The following is a 20,192-nucleotide window of genomic DNA, read 5'->3' as shown; positions in this document are numbered from 1 at the left end:
TGCAGCTGGGACGTCAGGGATCCGAATTAATTGATTCCTCCGAACACCACACACCTTCCCTCGCCGCCAAGCCAGATTATGGCGGCATTCTAGATCCATCCCACCCGATCCACGATCGCTTTCTGCAGCTCCCATTCAGGATATCTTATAGTACAGCTTAGGCACTAGGTGGAAGCACAGCACGCCAATACTGCCTCTACCGTCATGGCCAAAGTTTCCTTCAACAAGCGACCACCTCCAGCGGTACCGCCATCGTCCAGGCGAATCTTGCGAAGAACCTCTTACATTGAAAGTAACCTAACTCGTACTGTACCATTTTTTAGAGTTTCCTAACCAAACATTCGACAAGCAGCTGCTTGTTCAGCTCTACAGCTTTGTACGTTATACTTGTCGCCATCGAACTCCACAGGCGATCGCTAACACGTGTACGAGTAGTGTAGTCCACTAACTAGCCGCGGACAACGAAAAAGCTTGGCCGCTTGGCGGCCCACATGCCACCTTCGACCCAGCTCTTCTCTTCCCGTCCGAGCCGTCTCGAGACGTCTCCCATGTGGCAACTCTACCCATTAGCGAGCCTGCTAAGGTCCGAAAAATAGACGCTGGCCGTCCACGGCGGCCTGGTGTCCGCCTGAATAATTTCGTACCTAGGCTTCCCGCTCTTGCATCTGATACCGGGTTCAACCCATCCATCTCTTGCGGGCGCCTACAGCGGCGGGCTTCCGCTGTTTCGGCTTCTCCTTCCCCAAGAAGACGACGTGGACCCGTTTACGCCGACATCAGCGTACGAAAAAGGCTGGTGTATCACGCTCGCAAGCCAAAGTAAAAATAAAAATAAATTTAAATTTAAATTAAAAAAAAAGACGGGCGAGTAGTCGGAACGGAAATCGTCAGAGATGCCCCGCCTGCTCTCGCCCTCAAAGCTCGTGTCTGTTTCGGCCCTCGAGGGCGGCGCCTGTTCGTCATGCACCGCTCGCTCTGTCCTTGTGGCCGTCAGCCAGAGGCGGAGACATTCAGAGGTGTCCCCAGCATCTCGTCAGTCAGTGCTACTCTCGTTGCGGCTTCGTTACCTTCCAGGAAGAGCTAACCAACCCGGTGACTAGCGCTATTACTCCGTAGAGCAGCGGCAAACTCGCATCGGCAGTGTTCTGTCGGACAGCACGGGCTCCCCCGTCGTGACCGTCGGTAATATGTCCAGGGTGCCCAGGTCACGCCGTCTCTTCCGAGCGAGCCCGTTCCTCTCTCCCATCTGTCCCAGCGTGACCCCTCGCTAATTCCGCGTCTCTGATCCCCGGTCTGCAACATGCGGACTACTTCCCCCCATCTCCCCGGCCGCCAGCCCCTCAATGATGTCCATCAGTTACCCCGTCGATGCCAATCTGGTCTATTCCTTCCTCCAGAGGCCCCTGCATTAAAAATACGCCTCAGTAGGGTTCTGTCTCGCGCCGGAGGCCTGCCGGGACCCCTCTCCCTTCTCCCCCTCCTCACCCTTGATTCTCGCCATACTGCTACCCGGTCTGGAATAGCACCCCATCCAGGCTCGGGTGGTGCGTCGAGTTCGTCTCGTCCCGTCCCTGCTAGATTTGCCCATCTCCGCCCCCTGTCCTCTAGCAGTCGCACTCATCAGGCCATGGCGGCAAGTAGTCTTCGCCAATCTAGCCGGCAGTTTTTGCCGAGGAATTCGAGGGACCTAGGAGAGCCGCAAATCATGGCTCTACTTTTCAAAAGAACAAAAAAGGCAAGAAAGAAGGAGGAAAAAAAACAAAAAACACTGCTGGTAAGGGAAGGAGGGAGATGTGGTGTCCCGGTCTCGGGAGATGCTGCCCAATCCACACCGTACACTAGACGGCAGTGAGGAGCTGACGTGGGCCAATCCATCCGTTGTCCGCTCGGGAAGAGGTTCCCATGATGGAGGGACACAGGAGGACACACGGAACGCACGCGACCGAGCCCATTCCCCCAGCCTCATCATCTCCGCAGCCGCCAGCCCAGACGTCTAGACGGCTGGCCGCGTCCCTTCGAGCACGCCTTGTTTACGGACAATGCATGCAGGACAAAACAAGGGCTTAAAGCGGGCCCGGGAACCAGCCACTCATATCCGTAACGTATGTACAAAGTATTCCGTACACAAGCATACAACATCCAAGTTACACTATGTATGTACACATTAAGGATCTTCACACCCCCCTCCAGAGAGGATGGGGATAGAAGGGGCAGAATGCCTTTCCAAAAAAAAAAAAAAAAAAAAAAAAAAAACTCCCACTCAAACGCCATCCAACGGCGGGGCATGCTTGGCCATAGCCGCCGCGGGTCCCGTGCCGGGGGCGCCGACGGTGGTACCGACCAGCGCCAGCCGGTCGGCATCGCCGGTGCCCGTCCAAAAGAGGGAGAAGAAGACGAGCAGGTGCAGGGCGAGGCAGTAGAGGGCAAACAGGTTGCGGCTCGTGCGCGAGGCCAGCACCATGCGCGTGACCGAGTAGACGAGGCGCTCGGGCAGGCTCATGCGCTTGTATGCGCGGGCCGACTCGCGGCCGCGGAACTGCGCAAACGGCGACAGGTTGGACTCGTACGCCTTGCGGTACCGGTCCAGGGACGCCGAAGAGCCGCCGCCCCCTCCTCCGGAACCGGTGGCGGGGGAGGGGGAGGAGGAGACGATGGAGACGCTCGAGGGGTTGGGGTTGACGGCGTAGGCGGACGAGGACGAGGTCGTCGCCGCGGCGCCGCGGTTGTAGGTGGACACGTAGCGGGTCTTTTCGTAGAGGTTGAGGTTGTCGCGCTGGAGCGCGGCGATCTCCTGCCGCAGCTGGGAGACGGTGCGGTGCGTCTCGGAGAGCTCCTGCTCGAGCTGCGCGTTGCGCTTCTTGAACCGGTCGCGCTGGGCCGTGATCATGGGTAGGATGCCCGACCCGCCGCCCAGGGGCCCTCGCTCGTCCGAGTCGCGCGGGTTGAAGCCGCTGATGATGGACGAGGTGGGAGATGTCCGCCCCGCCTTGCGGCCCGGTGCGGCCGAGGGCGCGTAGCGGCTGACGTAGGTGCCTGCTACCGAGGCGCCCGAGGAGAAGACGTTGGCCGTCTCTGCCTGGACGCTCGAGAGCTCGTTCTCGAGCTTCTCGTTGAGGTTCTGCGACCTTTCGAGCTCCGCGTTGGTCCGGGAGAGCTCCTCCTGAAGGTTCTGCAGCCTGCTCTGCAGGTCTTGGTGCGACACGCGCAGGATGGTGAGCTCCTCGCTCAGCTTCTTGTTCCGGGCCAAGAGCAGCTGCTCCAGTGTGTCCCCCTTGCCCGTGGCTGCGGAGCCGTGGACGTCCTCGGGGACGTCTCGCGTTTCGTCATCGTCGCCGGTCGAGAATTCGATGCTCTTGAGGACCTCGAGTTCCTGTTTCACGTCGTCGTAGTCGCTCCACTTCTGCACCTTGGCCTTGAGGCCGTCCCTCTCTTCTTTGAGCAGCCCGACCTCTCTCTCGAGTCCCCGAAGCTTGGCGTCCAAGTCCCTCTTCAGACTCTCTCGTTCCACCCTTGCCGCGTCCAGCTTCCGGATGAGCGAAGAGTTCTCGGACCTTATCCGCATGTAGGCAGGCTCGTCTTCCAGGTTCGCCGCGGCTTGAGTCGGTAGCTGTGACTTGGCCTGTGCCAAATCCAGACGCAGTTGCTCGTTCCGAGCTTCAACCTCGGCAAGGCGAGCGCTCGTCCGCTCCAGGTCCGACTGCACCATCTCCAGCTCAGCGCTCGTCACCTGGCCCCGGCCCTCCTCGGCGTTGTCGGATTTCCCTAGCCGTTGGTTGACCTCGTAGCTGGCCTTTAGCTCGTTAAGCAGACGTTCCTGATTCTCGATCTTTTCCTCCAAAGCCTTCTCCTTGGCCTCCCAGTTGTCCTTCTTCTCCTCTACCACGGCGGTCCACGACTCCTCCACCTCCTTCACCCGGCTCTCGAGGGTCTCTTCCAGCTTCTGCCTCGTATCGCGTTCTGCCTGTAGTCGTGATTCTGTATCTTCCAGCTGGGCCGTCAAGCGCGAGACGGTGTCCTGCAGATGTTGATTCTCCCGAGTAAGTTTCGGTAGCGTGTCCTCCGAGACGAGCATCGAATCCACCGAGGCCTCGAGTAACGGGTATGGATCCGGCGCCTCGGAGAGCGAGGTGTAAGTCTGCAGGAAGGCCGAGCTGACCGACTTGGAGTGCGTTGTCAGGAGGTCGATAAAGGTCTGGTAGGCTATTGTTCGGTCAGTCTCGGAACGATGCAGACATCTAAATGTGTCCTCCAGCAAGCAGAGCAGCATCGGGACATACCCTTGAGTAAGCCTTTGATCTCAGAGAGCTTGCTGGCATCGTCTAGTTTCCTGAAGTCCTTGGTCTTCTGCGCCAAGTCCTTCCTCTGCACAGTCGAGTCTCGCTGAAAGGCCACAATCTCGGATGCCGTGTTGTCGAGGTTCGAGACGAGGGTCGTGAAGTCAAGGCCTAGGTAGGTGAGCGTTAGATCTCTGCGGAAGATACAAAATATGATAGATAGGTAATCACGACGCACTCCTCCATTGTGAGATGGCGTTTTGGAACTTGTTGACCGTGCTGGGTGCTGTTGGTGACGACGGCGCGGGCGTGCCAGCCCCGGGAGCGTCTGAGCTGGTCCTTTCGGCCATTGCTTGTTCCTTCTCCCCGCCTCGTATGCGGAGCGTCTACCGTGAATCAATGATGAACCCAATTCTCGCGTATGGTTGGCATCAACCTGGCTGGCGTCGCCGACTGCGTTGTGACGTTGAGGTGTCGCGCCTGACGTGGTTCGCCGGTTTGAAGGACGACTTCCCGTGTTTAGGTGGCCGCAGGGCAGCTACCTTGCGCCAAGGCTCCACTGCGGTCGGTTTGGAGGTCCAGGCACCTTCTGAGAGTGGAACCCCTGCCTGCCTGCTTTCAGCCCACTCACGGCAGCGCTGCCTGTTGGCGGCAAAGACCCACGCTCCCTTGTCCTTCGCCGATGAGCGAGCGGGTCAAGGTTGGAGCTTCCCTTGCCTCCACCAAGGTATTACGCAGTAGGTCTCGTCCTGCCAATGGCACCATGACGACCTTTCCCGTCCGCCAGACTCGACGACACCGACACGCACGCCCCGCGTCCCGCTGATTCCGCGCGATTCCTCGATTCCTCCCCGCCGGGTGCCGTACTCCCCAGGCAAGAGCCCTCAATTCAACGGCCGGGCGACCATGGTTCGGGATGCGCCATGGCATCCGACCCGCAGAGGAATCAGGGCAGGGCGGCAGCACTCCCCGGCGTTAGTCCCTACACCCTGCGCCCGCTGCTTCGCGGCGTGCCCTTGTCCGCCGACGGCACAAAGGAGGATGTCAAGATAAACTGCGTCGACTACTATGGTATGCAATGCATCGGATCCCGTGTCGCCATCAGGACGGAGCACTCGCTAACCGATAGTCGCTGCTTTTGCTCTCTAACTCTAGACGGGAACCTCTATGTTGGCACCAGCGCCTCAGAACTCCTGCACTTCTTCCGCATCCCTCCCGATCCCAGCGATCCCGGCGATCCCGGCGATCCCAGCGGCTCCAGCAGCCCTTCGAATTTCATTCTCGCCACTCGGCTGTCGCCCATATACTCGGAGCCTGCCGGCGGCTTCAATGGCTCGCTCCCGGGTGTGCAGCAGATCCTCCTCCTGCCGCGCGTGGCCAAGGCCTGTGTGTTGTGCAACTGGACCGTCACCTTCTACTCGCTACCCGAGCTGAGCCCCGTCTTTGGCGCCACCCAGGTCAGGAACTGCAACTGGATCGGCGGGGTGGACCTGAACGAGGGCAGCGATGCGAGCTTCGAGAGGTCGGCCGGCGTTACCATTCTCTTGTCGCTAAACCGCCGGATACAGGTGGTCAGAATCGGGGAAGAAGATGCGCGAGTCATCCGGGTATGCTTCTCGAGCAATCTCTAAGTCTGGGAATTTTCCGTCTGACTCGGCTTTCAGAAAATTGACTTTGCAGGTAGCACGCTGTCGGTGCGCAGGGATTCCATCGCCTGCGTCGCAGACTCCAGGAACTACGTCCTGTTGGACATTGACCGCCAGCTCAAGATCCCGCTCATGACCATTTCATCACTCGATGATTCGCAGCAGGATGCCGCCTTCGGACAAGCCCAGAACATTGCCAGCGTCCCCGACGGCGGCCTGTCGAGGAGCGCGTCCTCGGCGACCGCCCGTGTCCCCGCCCACTCCCCAGGCCACTCTAGGAGCACAAGCCTTGGAGACTTCATCTCGGGAATGCGGAGAAATGACAAACGACCTGGAGAAGCGGAGGACCCTGTCTTCCAGGCGTCTGATGCCCCCCCGACTTCGCGGAGCCCGGGGCCGGCAGACAAACCCCTGCCCCCGCCGCCACGAGACCACGGGGACCCGGTGACAACTCAGGCAGCCGCGGCTGCGCCTCCCTATCGGACAGCGACACCTCCGGTACGATCGGGGACGTCTCCGAAGCCCGGATCTGTCTTCCTGAAACCGCATATTGTGTCTCCAACTGCGGAAGAGTTCCTCTTGGTCACCGGGACTGGCCCCCTTGAACCAGGCATTGGCATGTTTGTGAACCTCGACGGAGACCCCACACGCCCTACCCTAGAATTCGACAGGTACCCGCGCGAGATTGCCGTTGACGGCGGCCCTACCGACTTCTCTTCCTTTCTCCCACCCATGAGCACCGGGGAGGAGGGCTACGTCCTTGCGTCCATGACCAGAGATTTCGAGGACGGCTTGCACCACGGGCTCGAGATCCAGCGTCTTGACGCGAATGCGGGTGAAGACGGGCCGGAAAAGTGGTGGCTGGAGGTCAGAGGCGACCAGTCCAAACCCTTCACCCCTATCGGCGTCCGGCCGTTACTCCAGAAGGAAGACATGATTTTCGAGGACGTCGTGGAGCGGCTGTGCCAGCGGCGATTCTCGCCCTTCAAGGAGCACACGGAAACCCCAACCACGTCCCTAAAGAGCAGCGATTCTCGAACAGCGCTATCGATACAACGGCTATCCCAGGAAAAGGAGCTCTTTGATCGGGATACCGAGTCGGAGGATGAGCAGCTGCCCCCTGGATGGGAAGCCACCAGGAACCAGGAGGGAGAGGAATTTGTACGGCGACTGGCGAGGACATCATCACGCCTGGCCGTTTGGGCCGGAGATGACATATGGTGGGCCGTGCGAAACCCGCTGCTCACTCAGCTAGACTCTGTGCTGGACTTGGCGGCTCATCAGAGCCCGCAAGCAGCGGCAGTCATAGGTCCCGAGAACAGACGGCAGCTTCTCTCCCTGCTCGACGCCATCAAGGATCGTGAACCAACAACAGAGCTCGAGTTCATGACGTTGGGGTACATAAGGCAGAAAGCAAGCATAATGCTTCTTACGACGTTCCTGAGCTCGCCGGAGCCGCCACTTACGGATGCCGAAATGGAAGCAATGGAGCAAAACCTGGTTGGCGGGGACTTAGACGCGAGGGTCGTCCTGTCTCTAATACCTGCCCTTCGTAACGAGATTGTCGTTAACCGCAGAGGCATATGGATCTATGGTGGTATCAAAAGGATCGTCGAGAGCTACATGTCGGCCGAGCCGGATGGTTTAGCCATCCAGGGTATCAGTTCGCTGCCTGCCCATGTCCTGAGGTTCTTGAGGCGCTTTCTCCTCGCCTGGAGGAAGAAAAAGGGGTTTGGTAGCATACCAAACGAGGTATTCCGGACGGTGGATGCGTCCCTGCTCCTGGTGCTCCTAGAACTCGACCGGGACACGCCTGCTGGCCAACCTGGAAAACCCGGCTCGGTCCGGAAGGACCTGTACGAGCTCGTCGACCATGGTGTCGACTGCTTTGACAGAGCCGTGGGCCTGCTCGAGACATATCACCGCCTCTTTGTTCTCAGCAGGCTCTATCAGCACCGCAAGATGGCAGCGGACGTGCTAGGGACATGGAGACGCATCATCGAGGGCGAGGAAGACAGAGGAGGTGAGCTGGGCGACGGCGAGCAGCGCGTCAGGAACTACCTCAGCAACATCAGCAACCAAGCCCTAGTCCAGGAATACGGCCTGTGGCTGGCCAGCCGCAATCCCAAGCTCGGTGTGCAGGTTTTTACGGACGAGAAAGCCAAGGCTCCCAAACTCGAACACACCCAAATCGTCGCCCTCCTCCGCGAGGAGGCCCCAGATGCGGTCAAGTACTACCTTGAGCATCTCGTCTTCGGCAAGGGCAACACTGCCTACGTCAACGAACTCATCACCTATTACTTGGATATCGTCATCACCGATCTCCAGACCTCGTCCGCCTCACGCGACATGATCGCGGCCTCCTACGACGCCTACCGCGCTCTCGAGCCGCCAAAACCGACCTACCTCCGCTTCCTCGCCGACAACGCGCCGCCCAATAACGAAGTCTGGCAAAGCCGCTTACGCCTCCTTCAACTGCTGAGCGGCGGGCACGATTACGATATCGGCGCCATCCGCGCGCGCATCGAGGACTCGCTATCTCGCACATCATTACCGCAGGCCCGCCCCGTCAATGGGGGGGACGGATTGTCCACGACAATAACGAAAACAACAGCAACGAAAACAAGGAGCGCCACAGCCAACGGCTTTGCTCAATATGACTACCTCCTCGTCCCCGAATCCATCATCCTTGCCTCCCGCTCCCACCACCACGCGGCGGCGCTACACCTGCTGGTCCACCGCCTGGCCGACTACGACACGGCCGTATCCTACTGCATCCGCGGCGGCGCCGCCCTCGACCCTTCCGGTACCGCCGGCGCGACTCGCCGACACCTCCGCCGCCAAGGGCGCGAGCGCGACGGCGACGGCGACGGCGACGGCGACCTGCCGCCGACGTGGGAGGAGCAGACGGCCCTCTTCCGCACCCTGCTCTCGGAGTTCCTGGCGATCGAGGACGATGGCGAGAGGATGGCGCAGACGGGGGCGCTGCTGGAGCGGTTCGGCGGCTGGTTCGACGTGGTCGAGGTGCTGGAGCTGGTGCCGGCCGGGTGGAGCGTCGAGGTGCTGGGCGGCTTCCTGGTGGCCGCGCTGAGGCGGCTGGTCTGCGAGCGGCGCGAGGCCATGGTGGAGCGGGCGCTGAGCGGGGCCGAGAACCTGAGGGTCGGGTTCGACTTTGTGGTCAAGGTGGAGGAGAAGGGCCCTATTGTTGAGGGGGGCTAACAAGCGGAGAAGGGAGAGGAGCGAGAGAGAGATGATGATGATGAGGTTGGAGTCTGTTTGTAATGAAGGTTTGGGGGGGGGGGGGGGGAGGGCCACACGCACATACACGCACGCACGCACTACACTACTGCGAGGCACGATTGTGTATGTATACAGATCTTAGCGTAGGGCCCAGCGGGGTGTATTACTAGTAAACTCATAGTGACGCCGGCTCGGGTGCGGATGTGCCTGGTGGTGGTGATGATGGTCGAGACGAGTGGAGCGGATCTAGAGCGTTCTTGAAATCTACTGTGGTAGACTTCTCGAGGCCTAATAATCACGATTCATTTTGTCCGTCGGCGCCCCTGATGAGGGACGGCTTGAGAGTTCTCGATCCAACCAAGCACGTCATCGAGACTTATTATCTGTAGTGGATTTCCTCGCCTCCTGTCGCGTTTTTCTCGTCTCTCCGCCTTGCTCCGTTCTCCTTCAGAAGCCAGACTCAACTTGAACAACCGAGGAGCGTGACGGTATTGAGTACGCCCTGTTGTTTCATTCGGCGGCCGACGGGCCAACTTCAAAGCCGAGGGAACCACGCTGCTGTCAGCGCCCTCCGGCAAATCGGCCGGAGCTCGGAACCCTTTGAAGAAGGGCCGTCGCTGATCGGTGGGAAGTTCCTTGTCTACTCGTCTACTCCGTACTGCGAGGCAACTGCTTCGTAAATACAACACGCCAGCCAACCGTTGCACTTACTGTGTATTCTTTGGCTTGTCATTTTTTTTGTTCCTCATGCTAAGTCGGGCCGCGCAGAGACCGCGGAGATACTCTTCGGCTGACGATCCAGGGGGCCGTGCTGTTGGCGGTACTGTAGAAGGCCCGATAAAAAAAATGTAGTGTATCGTTCCCAGCGCAAGTGGGTCAGGGGTTTCCGGGTAAAGTGCGTCCGTTCGCAGCGTAGGATACCTACATACACAGTAGAAGACACACACTACGGAGTACTGCCTTGCTTGTACATACATACGTACGTACTGTACCTACCGTAGTATGTATGAACTCACATTCCCAGCGTACATACACAACCAAGTACTGCGTAGCAGATGGTGCGCTGCGTTGCGTGCTCAGAGGACTGTGCAAATGCCGGAAGCATAGTCAAGAGCCCGGCGATTTTCCATCGTTTTTTTTCTTTGCTTCCATCGTGGTCAGTTCTCCCCGCTTCCATCCTTTTGCCAAGTAATGTAGTTACTTCGTATGTACTCCGTACGTCGGTAGTAACAGCAAATCCGGGTTCTGCACCCCTGACCAGGGAAGGAAGAGGAGTCTTGGCTGGGAAGCGAGAGCGGCAGAACCACAACCACGGGCCACGGAGCTGCAGGCTTCCATCCGCCGTCACCGACGGATATTGTCGACGCAGCAGAGGAAAGAAAAGGGGGGTGGGAAGCGGGAGAACCAACCGCATGCGCGAATTAAATTTTGTCACGGGGAGAAGTCCGGACCCAGCTGCTGTATCAGCACATTGACCGGTTGTGGAGAAAGAGACTTGTGCGAAGCTGCTGTGCAAAATCCCTCTCTCCTCGAAGTTTTTGAAGCCTCGAGCCCCGCAAATTTCCAAGACTCAATGGACGCTCTTGGCCGACTTAGCGTTGGCTCATCGAATTAGTGCAGCTACTCTACATTAGTAAGCTGACAGACGTCGGGCTGCTTCTTGTCGTCCACAGAGGGTCGTAGGTCGAATGCAACCCCAACATCGGGGAAAGCGTCTGCATTGAAAAAGGCATGGAGTGGTGTTGGTCGTGAACTGCACGTAGATCTGCAGCATATCCCGTTTTTGGTGTTTTTTTTGAAGGTGTCAGGTTCTGGACCGCGGGAGTCCGTGAGACGCGGCTCGGAAAACAAACCGTTGATTCCTTGCACTCCAGTGCACTAAAAACCTCGTGGTGGCTGCGCTGCGGCATCTGTAGGTTCTGCGGGGAGGAAGAAAACGGAAGGGAAACGGAGGGTAGATGGGGCTTACATTACTTGGTGCACTAACCTACACTACTCCGTACTTTTAGACTAGGTTAGGAGAGCTACCTGACCTGATGTACACTATGTCGCTACGGAGTAGTTACTCGGTAGTCGGTCTTGGCTGACGGGGCTGAGGTGTGCACGCGCCCTACTCCGTATAATACCGTAAAACCTGGGGAACCTGCCACAACAGCTTCCATTTCACTCTAAAATGCGAACATGGAAACCTCGGTTTAAAGCCCTTCATTGGCCTGGGCAGAACACAACGTATGTACGATGGACGAGGCGCTTAGCATGCATGCATCAAGACGGACCATTGCGATTCGCGTTTATGATCACATTGATGGCCTAGAACCCCGGATTCCCCAGACTCCAATCCTCCGCCAAGGCGCCTTGGCTGTTTGCTAGATTGAGCAGTGGAGAACAAGAGAGCAGAAGCGATATCCCAACTCAGATGGGGTTGCTCGCCGAAATGAGCGCAAGGAAATGGATGCGAACCCCGAGGCTATTCGACGGGTTTGGGAGAGGAGCAGAGCTCAAAGTTGGAGGCTGCTTCGCGCCCTCCGATTCTTGCCGGGGTTAACCACTGCGAAGCTGTTACCTGATGCACACAGACCACTCGAAGTAGTGTACTTTGTTCAGGGAGGGGACCACCGCTCACATGCTCAAGCAACAGCAATCTCACACCCGACTAACACTAGCGAAGGGTGAGCGGGGACCAACTGCATTGCTCCTCTCCAGTTTTCGACCGAGTGCAGCATTGCATGTCACCCTCCGTAACAAACCAGAGACCAACAGAGATTACGATGATCCGGGATCACTTTCACCAATCAATCAGATCTAATCCGCAGATCTAATCCGTAACTAATCCGTACTGTACACCTATGTTACTTGTACTGTGAGAAGGTGTTTCTTTCCGCGGATTACCGAGTAGATCTGGCTCCTCAGCAGAAAGCAAAGATGAGATTTCGCAAGTCCGGGGGAAGGGACGGGCCATGCACGCCACGATCGAACCTCGTGGCAACCATTTAGGGACGAAGAAATCTGGAGGGAAAATAAGCAAAACGAGGATTCCCCCATCCCGGATTCTCGGGTGCGCCAAGTTTCTCGAACGGTCGGGACGATACGACGGAGGCGGGCCACAGTGTCACTGTTGCCTCCTATCCTTCCCCTCGCCCACGTCGCATGTCATGTCTTTTAACTGACACTACAACGTGGTGTCGCAAGCATCGGCCCGCAGAGGCACAGCCAGGCACAGTCACATCCGGATACCCTTCAGGCACAAGTCAGCAGGGGCCCCGATGCAACCATACCAGGGAGAAAGCCGACTTTCATTTCCGTTGCAGGAAAGCGCTTGACTGTGGAGCTACAATACTACTCCGTATGTACGGATTACATAGCAGTAAGGAGTAGATCGCCGATCTATGAAGCAACAGAGCGGATGTAAAGATAACCCCGGGATACGCCGCTGAGCGACCGAGCTCCCCGTTCGCATGTTTCACCTTGTGTCTGTCTGCCAGCGACTGCTACCGGATTCCCGGTCATGCTGAGCAATCCCACCGCCCGCGCCTTGCATACCGTGTTAGGCACATGCGGCCATGCAGCCAGCGGCTGTATGCTGGCCAATGGGAACATCTCGACCTGGGCAAAGTTTTCACCCAGAAAGACAAGAAGAAAAAAAAAAGGGGGGGAGGGAATGGGTATCTGTCTTTCCAACTATCACCGTTTCGTTACCATCATTGCCCGAAACCATCAGAGAATAAGCCTCAAGTCCAACGTGAACATAGCTGGGACAACTCCAACCCGCCTGAGCGTGTGTTCTACCCAATGTAAGAGATTAGAAACAGAGTGTAAAACACAGTGTACAAAACAATAGAGAAAACAGGAAAGAAAAAAAACCGAAGGCGAGGGAGTAATAGTGAAGACAAACGCTGTCAGTGTAATTAGGGAATAATATGAAAACGTAGTGGTAGTAAAAGGATAGACTATGTCGGAAGATTGATATAGTATGTATAAGTAAGTAGTAATGCGAGAAGAACGCGGTTAGAAGAAGAAGACCGAAAGAGAGAGATTTACACGCCCATCTTAGCCGCCTCGGTCGGTGGCGGCGGCGTAGCAGAGCCCGCCACGGTCGGGCTGCGGCTGGACCCGGGTCGGCTCCCCGCCAGTTCCGTCATGCTCTCGGACTCGAACTTGGACTCGCTCGCCTTGCTCCCGCGCTTCCCGCCCCCCATCTTCTGGAAGCCGGCCGTCCGGGGGAGATGCAGCCCGACGGCGCCGGCCCCGCCCGCGGGGAGGTGATGGTGGTGGTGGTGGCGGTGGCCGAGCTCGTGCCCATCCAGCGCTCCCGCCCCCTTCCCCCCCATCCTCCTCCCCATCCTCCCGCTGCCGCCGCCGCCGCCGCCGCCGATTCCGACGCGCGACCACCAGGAGCGGATGTCCGCCCAGACGATCTTGCAGGCGCCCCACGAGGTGACGCAGTAGATGATGGCGTTCCAGAAGCCCTGGAGCGGCAGCACCGAGGCCGACATGTACTCGAGCGGGAGCAGGGCCTTGCCCGGGTGGATGACCGAGTAGACGCGGTTGGCGCTCGACGGGATCCACGTCACCAGCATGGCGGTGAAGAAGAGCAGGGCGCACTTGGTGTACGACCAGGTCGCGTTGCTGGCCTCGTACGCCGCCCGCCGCCGGAGCGGGTTCGCTCCCGTGCCCGTACCTGTTCCCGTGTGGCCGCCAGTGCTGCTGGTGATGGTGCTGAGTTTGTTCGTGTTCTTGTTGTTGCTGTTGGTTGCGGGGCGGTTGAGAGCAGTGCTGGCGGCACCCTTCGGGTCGGCTGTTATGCTTGTTTGAACCTGGCCTTCTATATTACTATTGTTGTTGTTGTCGTTGTTGTTGTTGTTGTTGCTGTTGCTGTTGTTGCCGTTATTGCCGTTGTTGCTGTTGTTGGAGGCTTCGCGGTGGGAGGAGATGGTGACAGAGTAGGCTGCCTTGGATGGTTTCTGAGGCGAGGCGACCTGCGACCCACGACGGCCGCCGCCTCCCAGGGGTGTCAGATCGATGGTACCTGACTTATCAACCACTTCGGTGGTGACGAAGACTTCGGTGGTTTTTGTCGAGCTAAAGGGATCGTCGAATCCGTGCAGGGGCTCCGGGTCGTGATGACTGGTGCTGAAGCTGAACTCCCTCAGCTGCTTGTGCTTCTTGTAGATCTCGCGCCCCGCGCGGATGTAAATGGAGAAGGTGATGAGCATGACGATCCTGCCACAGCCGTCAGTTTGATACGCCTCTCCCCTTGCTACCACGCAAGTTCCCCGTTGCTCACCAGACCGGTCCGTAGAAGACGGCGATACGGAAGATGTCCCAATTGGGTGAGATCCAACACCACAAGGTTGCGTCTCCGTACATACGGCCCTTCTCGGGGGTAGAGACAAAGATCGGGACCAGGGCGACGATGAAGGGAATCCCATAGCAGAGCAGGAGGTAGAGAATCTCCATTTTTCGCAGCCGTTGGGCATCGAACTTCTGGTAAAAGGTCAGATGCACGTTCACAGCCATGGCCAGCATCCAGAAAGCGTCGGCGGGCATAAACCTGGGGGGATGCACGTCAGTTATATGCTGAGCCCTGCAGTTCTCCGACGAGGAGAGGGGCATACATCTGGATGAGGAACGCCTGGAGCTGGCACCCGGCCTGGTTGATGTCGTCAATAAAGGACCGACCCATCAACGTGGCGACATTGGTCATGAGATTGCCCCATGTTGCGTAGAAAACCAGCCGGTTGATGGGTTTGTGGAAAGCCTTGGAGAAGCTAAACGTGCTGATGACCACCATGCACCCTATAAGGGAGAAGACAGAGGTGGTGCGTTCGAGGATACCGATGGCTCTTATTTGGAATTCGGTGAGACTCGTGCTGTAGTCCATCCTGCTGGTGTCGGAGCGTCGCCCGCACGACGCAGCGGGAAGAAATGGGCCCGTTCGGTGGAGGTGATGGCGGTGTCGTCCCCAGCCTGCAGCTCCGTTGGTTGATACCCCGAGCTCGTTGAGGCCCGGTCGTCGAGAGGGTACCGGCGAGGCACACAAAGATGATGCTGGCTCTCGGCCGGCGTGGCGAGGGTTCTGGCACAATGGTTATGGCCCAAGCAGTGAGACACGGCCTGGCAACGAACGAAGGAGAGTGTGGCTTCAAGTACCCGGCCGAGTGCGGCGGGTACAAGAACAAGATAACCGAGGAGGAAGCTACACTAATAACCCGGGGTGTGCAAGGTCGATCCTTAGCCTGAGCTCTGCCATCGTCCAGGTGTCCAGGGGTTCCAGATCGATGTCTGAAATGAGCCAGACTGGCAGGCGCTCGAGAGACCTTTGAATGAACCTTATTAGCACCGTACACAACGCAGCAGTGTCGTGTACCCAGAGCCACGCTAACCAACAGTAGTGTAGCCCCCCTGGCTCTTGACCGAGAATCGTCGGAACCCCTGCAGGTCAAAGTCCGGGGCTGCCCTGCAGCTCGCATGTGCGGATTACTCCGTACCCCGTACGGATTCCAGTAGGTGAGCTCACGCTAGCCGGAATAGTAACCCTTTTCCGTCTGCGCAGCATGCAAGACGTTGTGGAGTGACTGGTTGGTAACGGTGGTCAGGGATGACAGAGCGCTGCTCCTCGTCTGTGCGGCTCGTCGCATGTCCCATCAACTTTGACACGGAACAATTACCGCGGTGATGTGTTGTACGGACGTACATACATCCAGCATGCTCACAGCCACGAGTGGCGATATGTTGAAACACTCACCCTATTGCAGTCCCGCCCATACACCAAACAGACTATGGAGGCGCTCCCGAATTGAGCCTAGTGTTGGAAGTGTCCTGACAACTCCAAGTCAGAAGAGGCATTTCTTACACTGCTGTCGTTTCCCCAGAGTGGAGAGATTGGTCAAAGAGGTCGGCGAGCCGTTCTGTTTCCGTTGGTTGCGGGGTTGGGCAGCACCTTCGACGAGCAAAGGCCGACCCCTGCTGCAACGCACCTGCGAGTCGACTTGGCGCGCCCGCACAACCGGACCAACCCTTGCCACGGGCACGCTGTCCGTGATGGAGCTTGATAGTGTAGTTAATGGTGCGCGAGGGCCCTTACTTTCCTTAGTGCACCGACGAGTTCCATCATCCATCCATCTCGCTGCGTCCGACACCATCCGCGGCTCGGTGGCCGTACCCGGAGACGCGGGACAGACTGGTCGTGAGGATCAGAATATATCTGCATCGACGTCCTGCCTTACTCGCATACAAAATACTCGCAATTGTCATCGCCGAGTTGAAGCACGATGTCCCCAACAAGCCCGCAATGCGTTCGCGCATGGAGTCTCTGGCTGTCGTGCGTACTTTGATATGTAGCGTGTGTGCCGCCGATGATGATCAGCGGCGTGTTTGCCAGTGAGCATCTGAAAGTTTCAAAACAAGAATTCGAGGTGGACTGGACTGGGTAGCGAACGTGCAGCAGTCAGTGGTCCATGGTGGGGTCAATCTACTCGACCCATGTGGAAAGTGGAAACAGCCCCGCCAGGCGATTTCTCACCTTAATATTACCGTTGGTCCCATTGGCTGTTGCCCTCACCAAACATATCGCGTTGCCCCTTTGCCGCATCCGTTCCCACCATTTCCACTTTACCAAAAGCTTTTCCATAACCGCCCATCGCCATCTCTCATCCACGCTAAGTTGCTCGGACTTTTTTCAGCGCCAATCGTCGTTGGGTGCTTCGGCAGTTTAGCTTAGACCTGCATCAAAGATGAGCAACCACAGAGCATCCGTATGGAACCCCAGTCATTCCACGAATTCTTACGCTGTAGCCTCGCAGCGACCGATCTAAAACACGCGTCGTCTCTCTCTGCCGATGATGATATGCGGCGGCCGCGAGGTTCTCTTGTGAGCTGAGCCGTTAGTCCGATAGCATAGCATGCCTGGTATGTGCGACTGCAGTTACAGTACGCAGTAACGCACGGCGCTTCTGCTACGCTACAAGTTTGCAAGAGATATCCACCGCTGATCCTCGCTGAAGCAGACCGAATCGTAAAAAGTGTGGGCCAAGGAGCCAGCCCATTTCGTACTCCGTATCGGGTTGTCTCCACGCAACTCGGACGGCATCATCCTACCCGGGAGCTCCTTGCCTGGCAGGATAAAGGCGCAAAAGTTAAAACCATAGCTGCATTCCTCATGTCAACCAAGTGAGAGAGGGTAAGCGAAGAGCCAGACCAAGAGCCAGGCGTACCCTGTCATGACACAGCACATGCATGCACACACTGTTCCGGACCTGGAGGGCGTCAGTCCCTTTCACCAACTCGGCCGGACAAAAGCTTGTTTCGGCAACAAGCCGGAGACCGGGGATGGAGTCATCTTTGATCTTTGACCCAGCCCTACACTACACACAGGGATGACACATTGCATCAGAACGGACTTTTTGATAACCTTCCTCAAGCCAAACGCTTGCGAGACAAGGTTCGATCTGGACCCGCAGGACACCGCAACGCAACCAATGCGGCCCACTTCTCCACATGTCCGGCAGGGCAACACTATAACTAAGGCATTAGTGTGGTTATCCCGTACACCCTAGCGTTAGGGTCAGCCACTCTGAGGGGGCCAGGCTAGTTTAAGGGACATCATTGGCCGGGGGTTTGCCTATTCCGGTTTGGTGACAAGGGGAAACATCATATAACGGTCCCGATTCTAACGACGCAAAGCCACTAGCGACATTTCCCCAGAATCATTTCGGCCCCCAACCACGAAGCGGTTAGATGTGGTCAAGTATGGGTGCGTGTGTCTTAATCCGGCCGAGGCAGAACTGTAACTAGCACAAACAAGTAGACTACTATGTAGGTATGTGTGTACAGTACCTCCGTACATGCATGCACGTGCTGCTACTCTAGAGCGTACACTACTTTGTATGCATGTAACAGCATACTATAGTCCTGAGCTGGCCCGCCAACTCCACTGCGCCAAAGCTTTTCTTTACGTCCAGAATACAACGGCAGATCCACCCCCATCTCCCACTCGGGTCTAGAGGAGCAGATAGCTGTCATACTCTGTCCACATGCCGTTTCACCAAGGCTATGCGAGGCTACCCTTACAATTGGCATCCGCCTGCGATGCTCGGTATTGCCCATTCGTCAGAGACCAGACACTCCAAAATGCCAAGAAAGAAGGACGTTCTCGGTGCCAACCGTCCAGCAGGTTGCCAACGCCGATTGGCCCCTGTATCCATGTGCCGAGTGCACTGCAGCGGTCGGTAATTTCTCGCATCACAATCGACCATTGACCCCAGATCCTGTCAATCGCCCGGACCTCAACCCACCCGTTGACAGTGACTTAGCGTAGTCTGTACGGAGTGCTGCTGTAGCGTTATCCGTCCGCGGTATGTACATAAAGATGTCAAGTACTGAGTACTGAGTATGCATATACAATACAGCACATGCCTCACATAGGTACTGCGTAGTGTACATGCACCCCACAAATCCGGCGCCGCCAAATGTTGATGGCGCCCGGGGAAGCTTGCTGATTGGGATCCTCGATCGCTGTATGGACCGGCACAGAAACTATCTTCTTGGAAGGCAACGCTACCCACAGAAATTACCGCTGGGCTCCAGCTCGCGCACAAAATGATGGTAAAAGCATGCGCTTGGTCCCTCTTGCTGTTACGCATGCCAGTGTTAGTACAGTTCATGCGTGCACTTATTCGAGTGGGTTGATGTTTTTCTGCCCCTCGATGGTGAGGTTCGGCATGTTCTGCAACAACAGGTTCTTGTTCGGCAGGGTGCAGCTCCCTGACAGGGGACATGGAGCCGCTCAGACCCCTTCGGCCCCAACCCCCCCGGCTCTGTGGCCAGGGGCCGATCCAAGCATGGTCTGAATGCACACTGCGCCGAGCCCTCAACCCCATAAACGTTACCCCCTCTTTCTTTCGCGCATCATCAACCGCATCGCTGCCACGCGTCAGCTTGTTGGGGAGGGACAGGAGGGATTTGCCATTTGACCATCACAGATCCTTCCCATGGATTAGGGCCCGTACTATCTAACTAACCACCGATCACCTTCTGCTGGTTTCTCCCCCACGTTACAAACGCCGAGACACGCAAAGGCAAATGACTATTCCGTACACTATCTATCCCCTCTTGTTTCGCAGCTCGGCACGTTTCTTTGCTGGCGGCGATGCAGTGATACGGCCGACGCAGTTCGGAGAACGTAAGCGCAAGGATACTCAAGCCGCCTGCGTTGGACCTGCCTAGCTGTCGGAGGAATGAATCAGAGCCAGTCAGGTCGAGACGTCGTCCGCCCGAAAGCTTGCATCAGCAGGTCCTAACACGACCACGGCCCCCAATTCGTCGAGGTTCCCTCACGGGTTTTGCCAGGTTGGTCGGCGTCGATGTATCAGCGCCGTTGTCGGGTTCCGGAATCATCCAACGAATGCACTCGGAAAGGCCTTGCAGAATCCGTCGGATGGATAGGACAGGCTCTCCCCAGGCACACGCACACACGGAGGTAGGAAACTGGAGATCCCGCTATTGCCAGTGAGACGGTCAGCGACGGTCGCTCTCGTCATCAGAGTTCCGCCTTCTCCTAACCATCGCCACAACTCACGCCGAATCCAAAGCGCCTACCGTACCACGTGGCTAAGCTTGGCCCCCTACCGCGACCTACGCCAGTACGGATACCGGGTGAGAGCCGCAGGTACCCGATGCTGATGTGCCGAGGTGCCTCTCGAGCGGTGCCGGACGCCCACGTTCACCTGCTCGCATAATGGTATGTCGCAGTTGTAGGGATTGGGGTTTACCGAAATGGAGCTCGCGGTCGGCGCATATGCATGCCAGAGGACGCACCAGTGGATGTTCACCCGCATGTACTACGTCCATACCCGCGGATTTAGAGAGCCATGGTTCCTTATACCTGTCGTTTGTTGGGCCTTGCTCGACGCTGTCTCAGCCACAACCACCCACGGAGCTGGGGGAAACAACATCGCAAACACAGGCGCTTATTAGCTATCTGTTCATACGGCGTCGTCTCAAGCCCGCCACGATCATCAACCGGATCCTGGCA

The 20,192-nt window shown here is 57.5% G+C and overlaps 3 protein-coding genes across 3 annotated transcripts; 1 reads left to right on the top strand and 2 right to left on the bottom strand.

Moving 5' to 3' along the window:
• Window positions 1-2,253: 2,253 nt before the first annotated feature.
• Window positions 2,254-4,759, bottom strand: MYCTH_2302072 (uncharacterized protein). Its single transcript, XM_003661977.1, has 3 exons — window positions 4,513-4,759; window positions 4,278-4,445; window positions 2,254-4,200 (listed from the first exon to the last, which is right to left on the bottom strand). The coding sequence occupies exons 1-3, from the start codon at window positions 4,622-4,624 to the stop codon at window positions 2,261-2,263; spliced, it is 2,220 nt and encodes a 739-aa protein (XP_003662025.1). The 5' UTR covers window positions 4,625-4,759; the 3' UTR covers window positions 2,254-2,260.
• A 183-nt stretch (window positions 4,760-4,942) lies between these two features.
• MYCTH_2302071 (uncharacterized protein) lies at window positions 4,943-9,210 on the top strand. Its single transcript, XM_003661976.1, has 3 exons — window positions 4,943-5,345; window positions 5,430-5,881; window positions 5,939-9,210. The coding sequence occupies exons 1-3, from the start codon at window positions 5,198-5,200 to the stop codon at window positions 9,137-9,139; spliced, it is 3,801 nt and encodes a 1,266-aa protein (XP_003662024.1). The 5' UTR covers window positions 4,943-5,197; the 3' UTR covers window positions 9,140-9,210.
• A 3,886-nt stretch (window positions 9,211-13,096) lies between these two features.
• On the bottom strand, window positions 13,097-15,198 carry MYCTH_2302067 (uncharacterized protein). Its single transcript, XM_003661975.1, has 3 exons — window positions 14,776-15,198; window positions 14,445-14,711; window positions 13,097-14,380 (listed from the first exon to the last, which is right to left on the bottom strand). The coding sequence occupies exons 1-3, from the start codon at window positions 15,039-15,041 to the stop codon at window positions 13,195-13,197; spliced, it is 1,719 nt and encodes a 572-aa protein (XP_003662023.1). The 5' UTR covers window positions 15,042-15,198; the 3' UTR covers window positions 13,097-13,194.
• Between the last annotated feature and the right edge of the window lie 4,994 nt (window positions 15,199-20,192).

Source organism: Thermothelomyces thermophilus, chromosome 2, assembly GCF_000226095.1.
Source record: "Thermothelomyces thermophilus ATCC 42464 chromosome 2, complete sequence".
Classification (NCBI taxonomy): Eukaryota; Fungi; Ascomycota; class Sordariomycetes; order Sordariales; family Chaetomiaceae; genus Thermothelomyces; species Thermothelomyces thermophilus.
The sequence above is the reverse complement of the archived record's forward strand: the minus strand, read 5'-3'. Positions and strand labels throughout refer to the sequence as shown.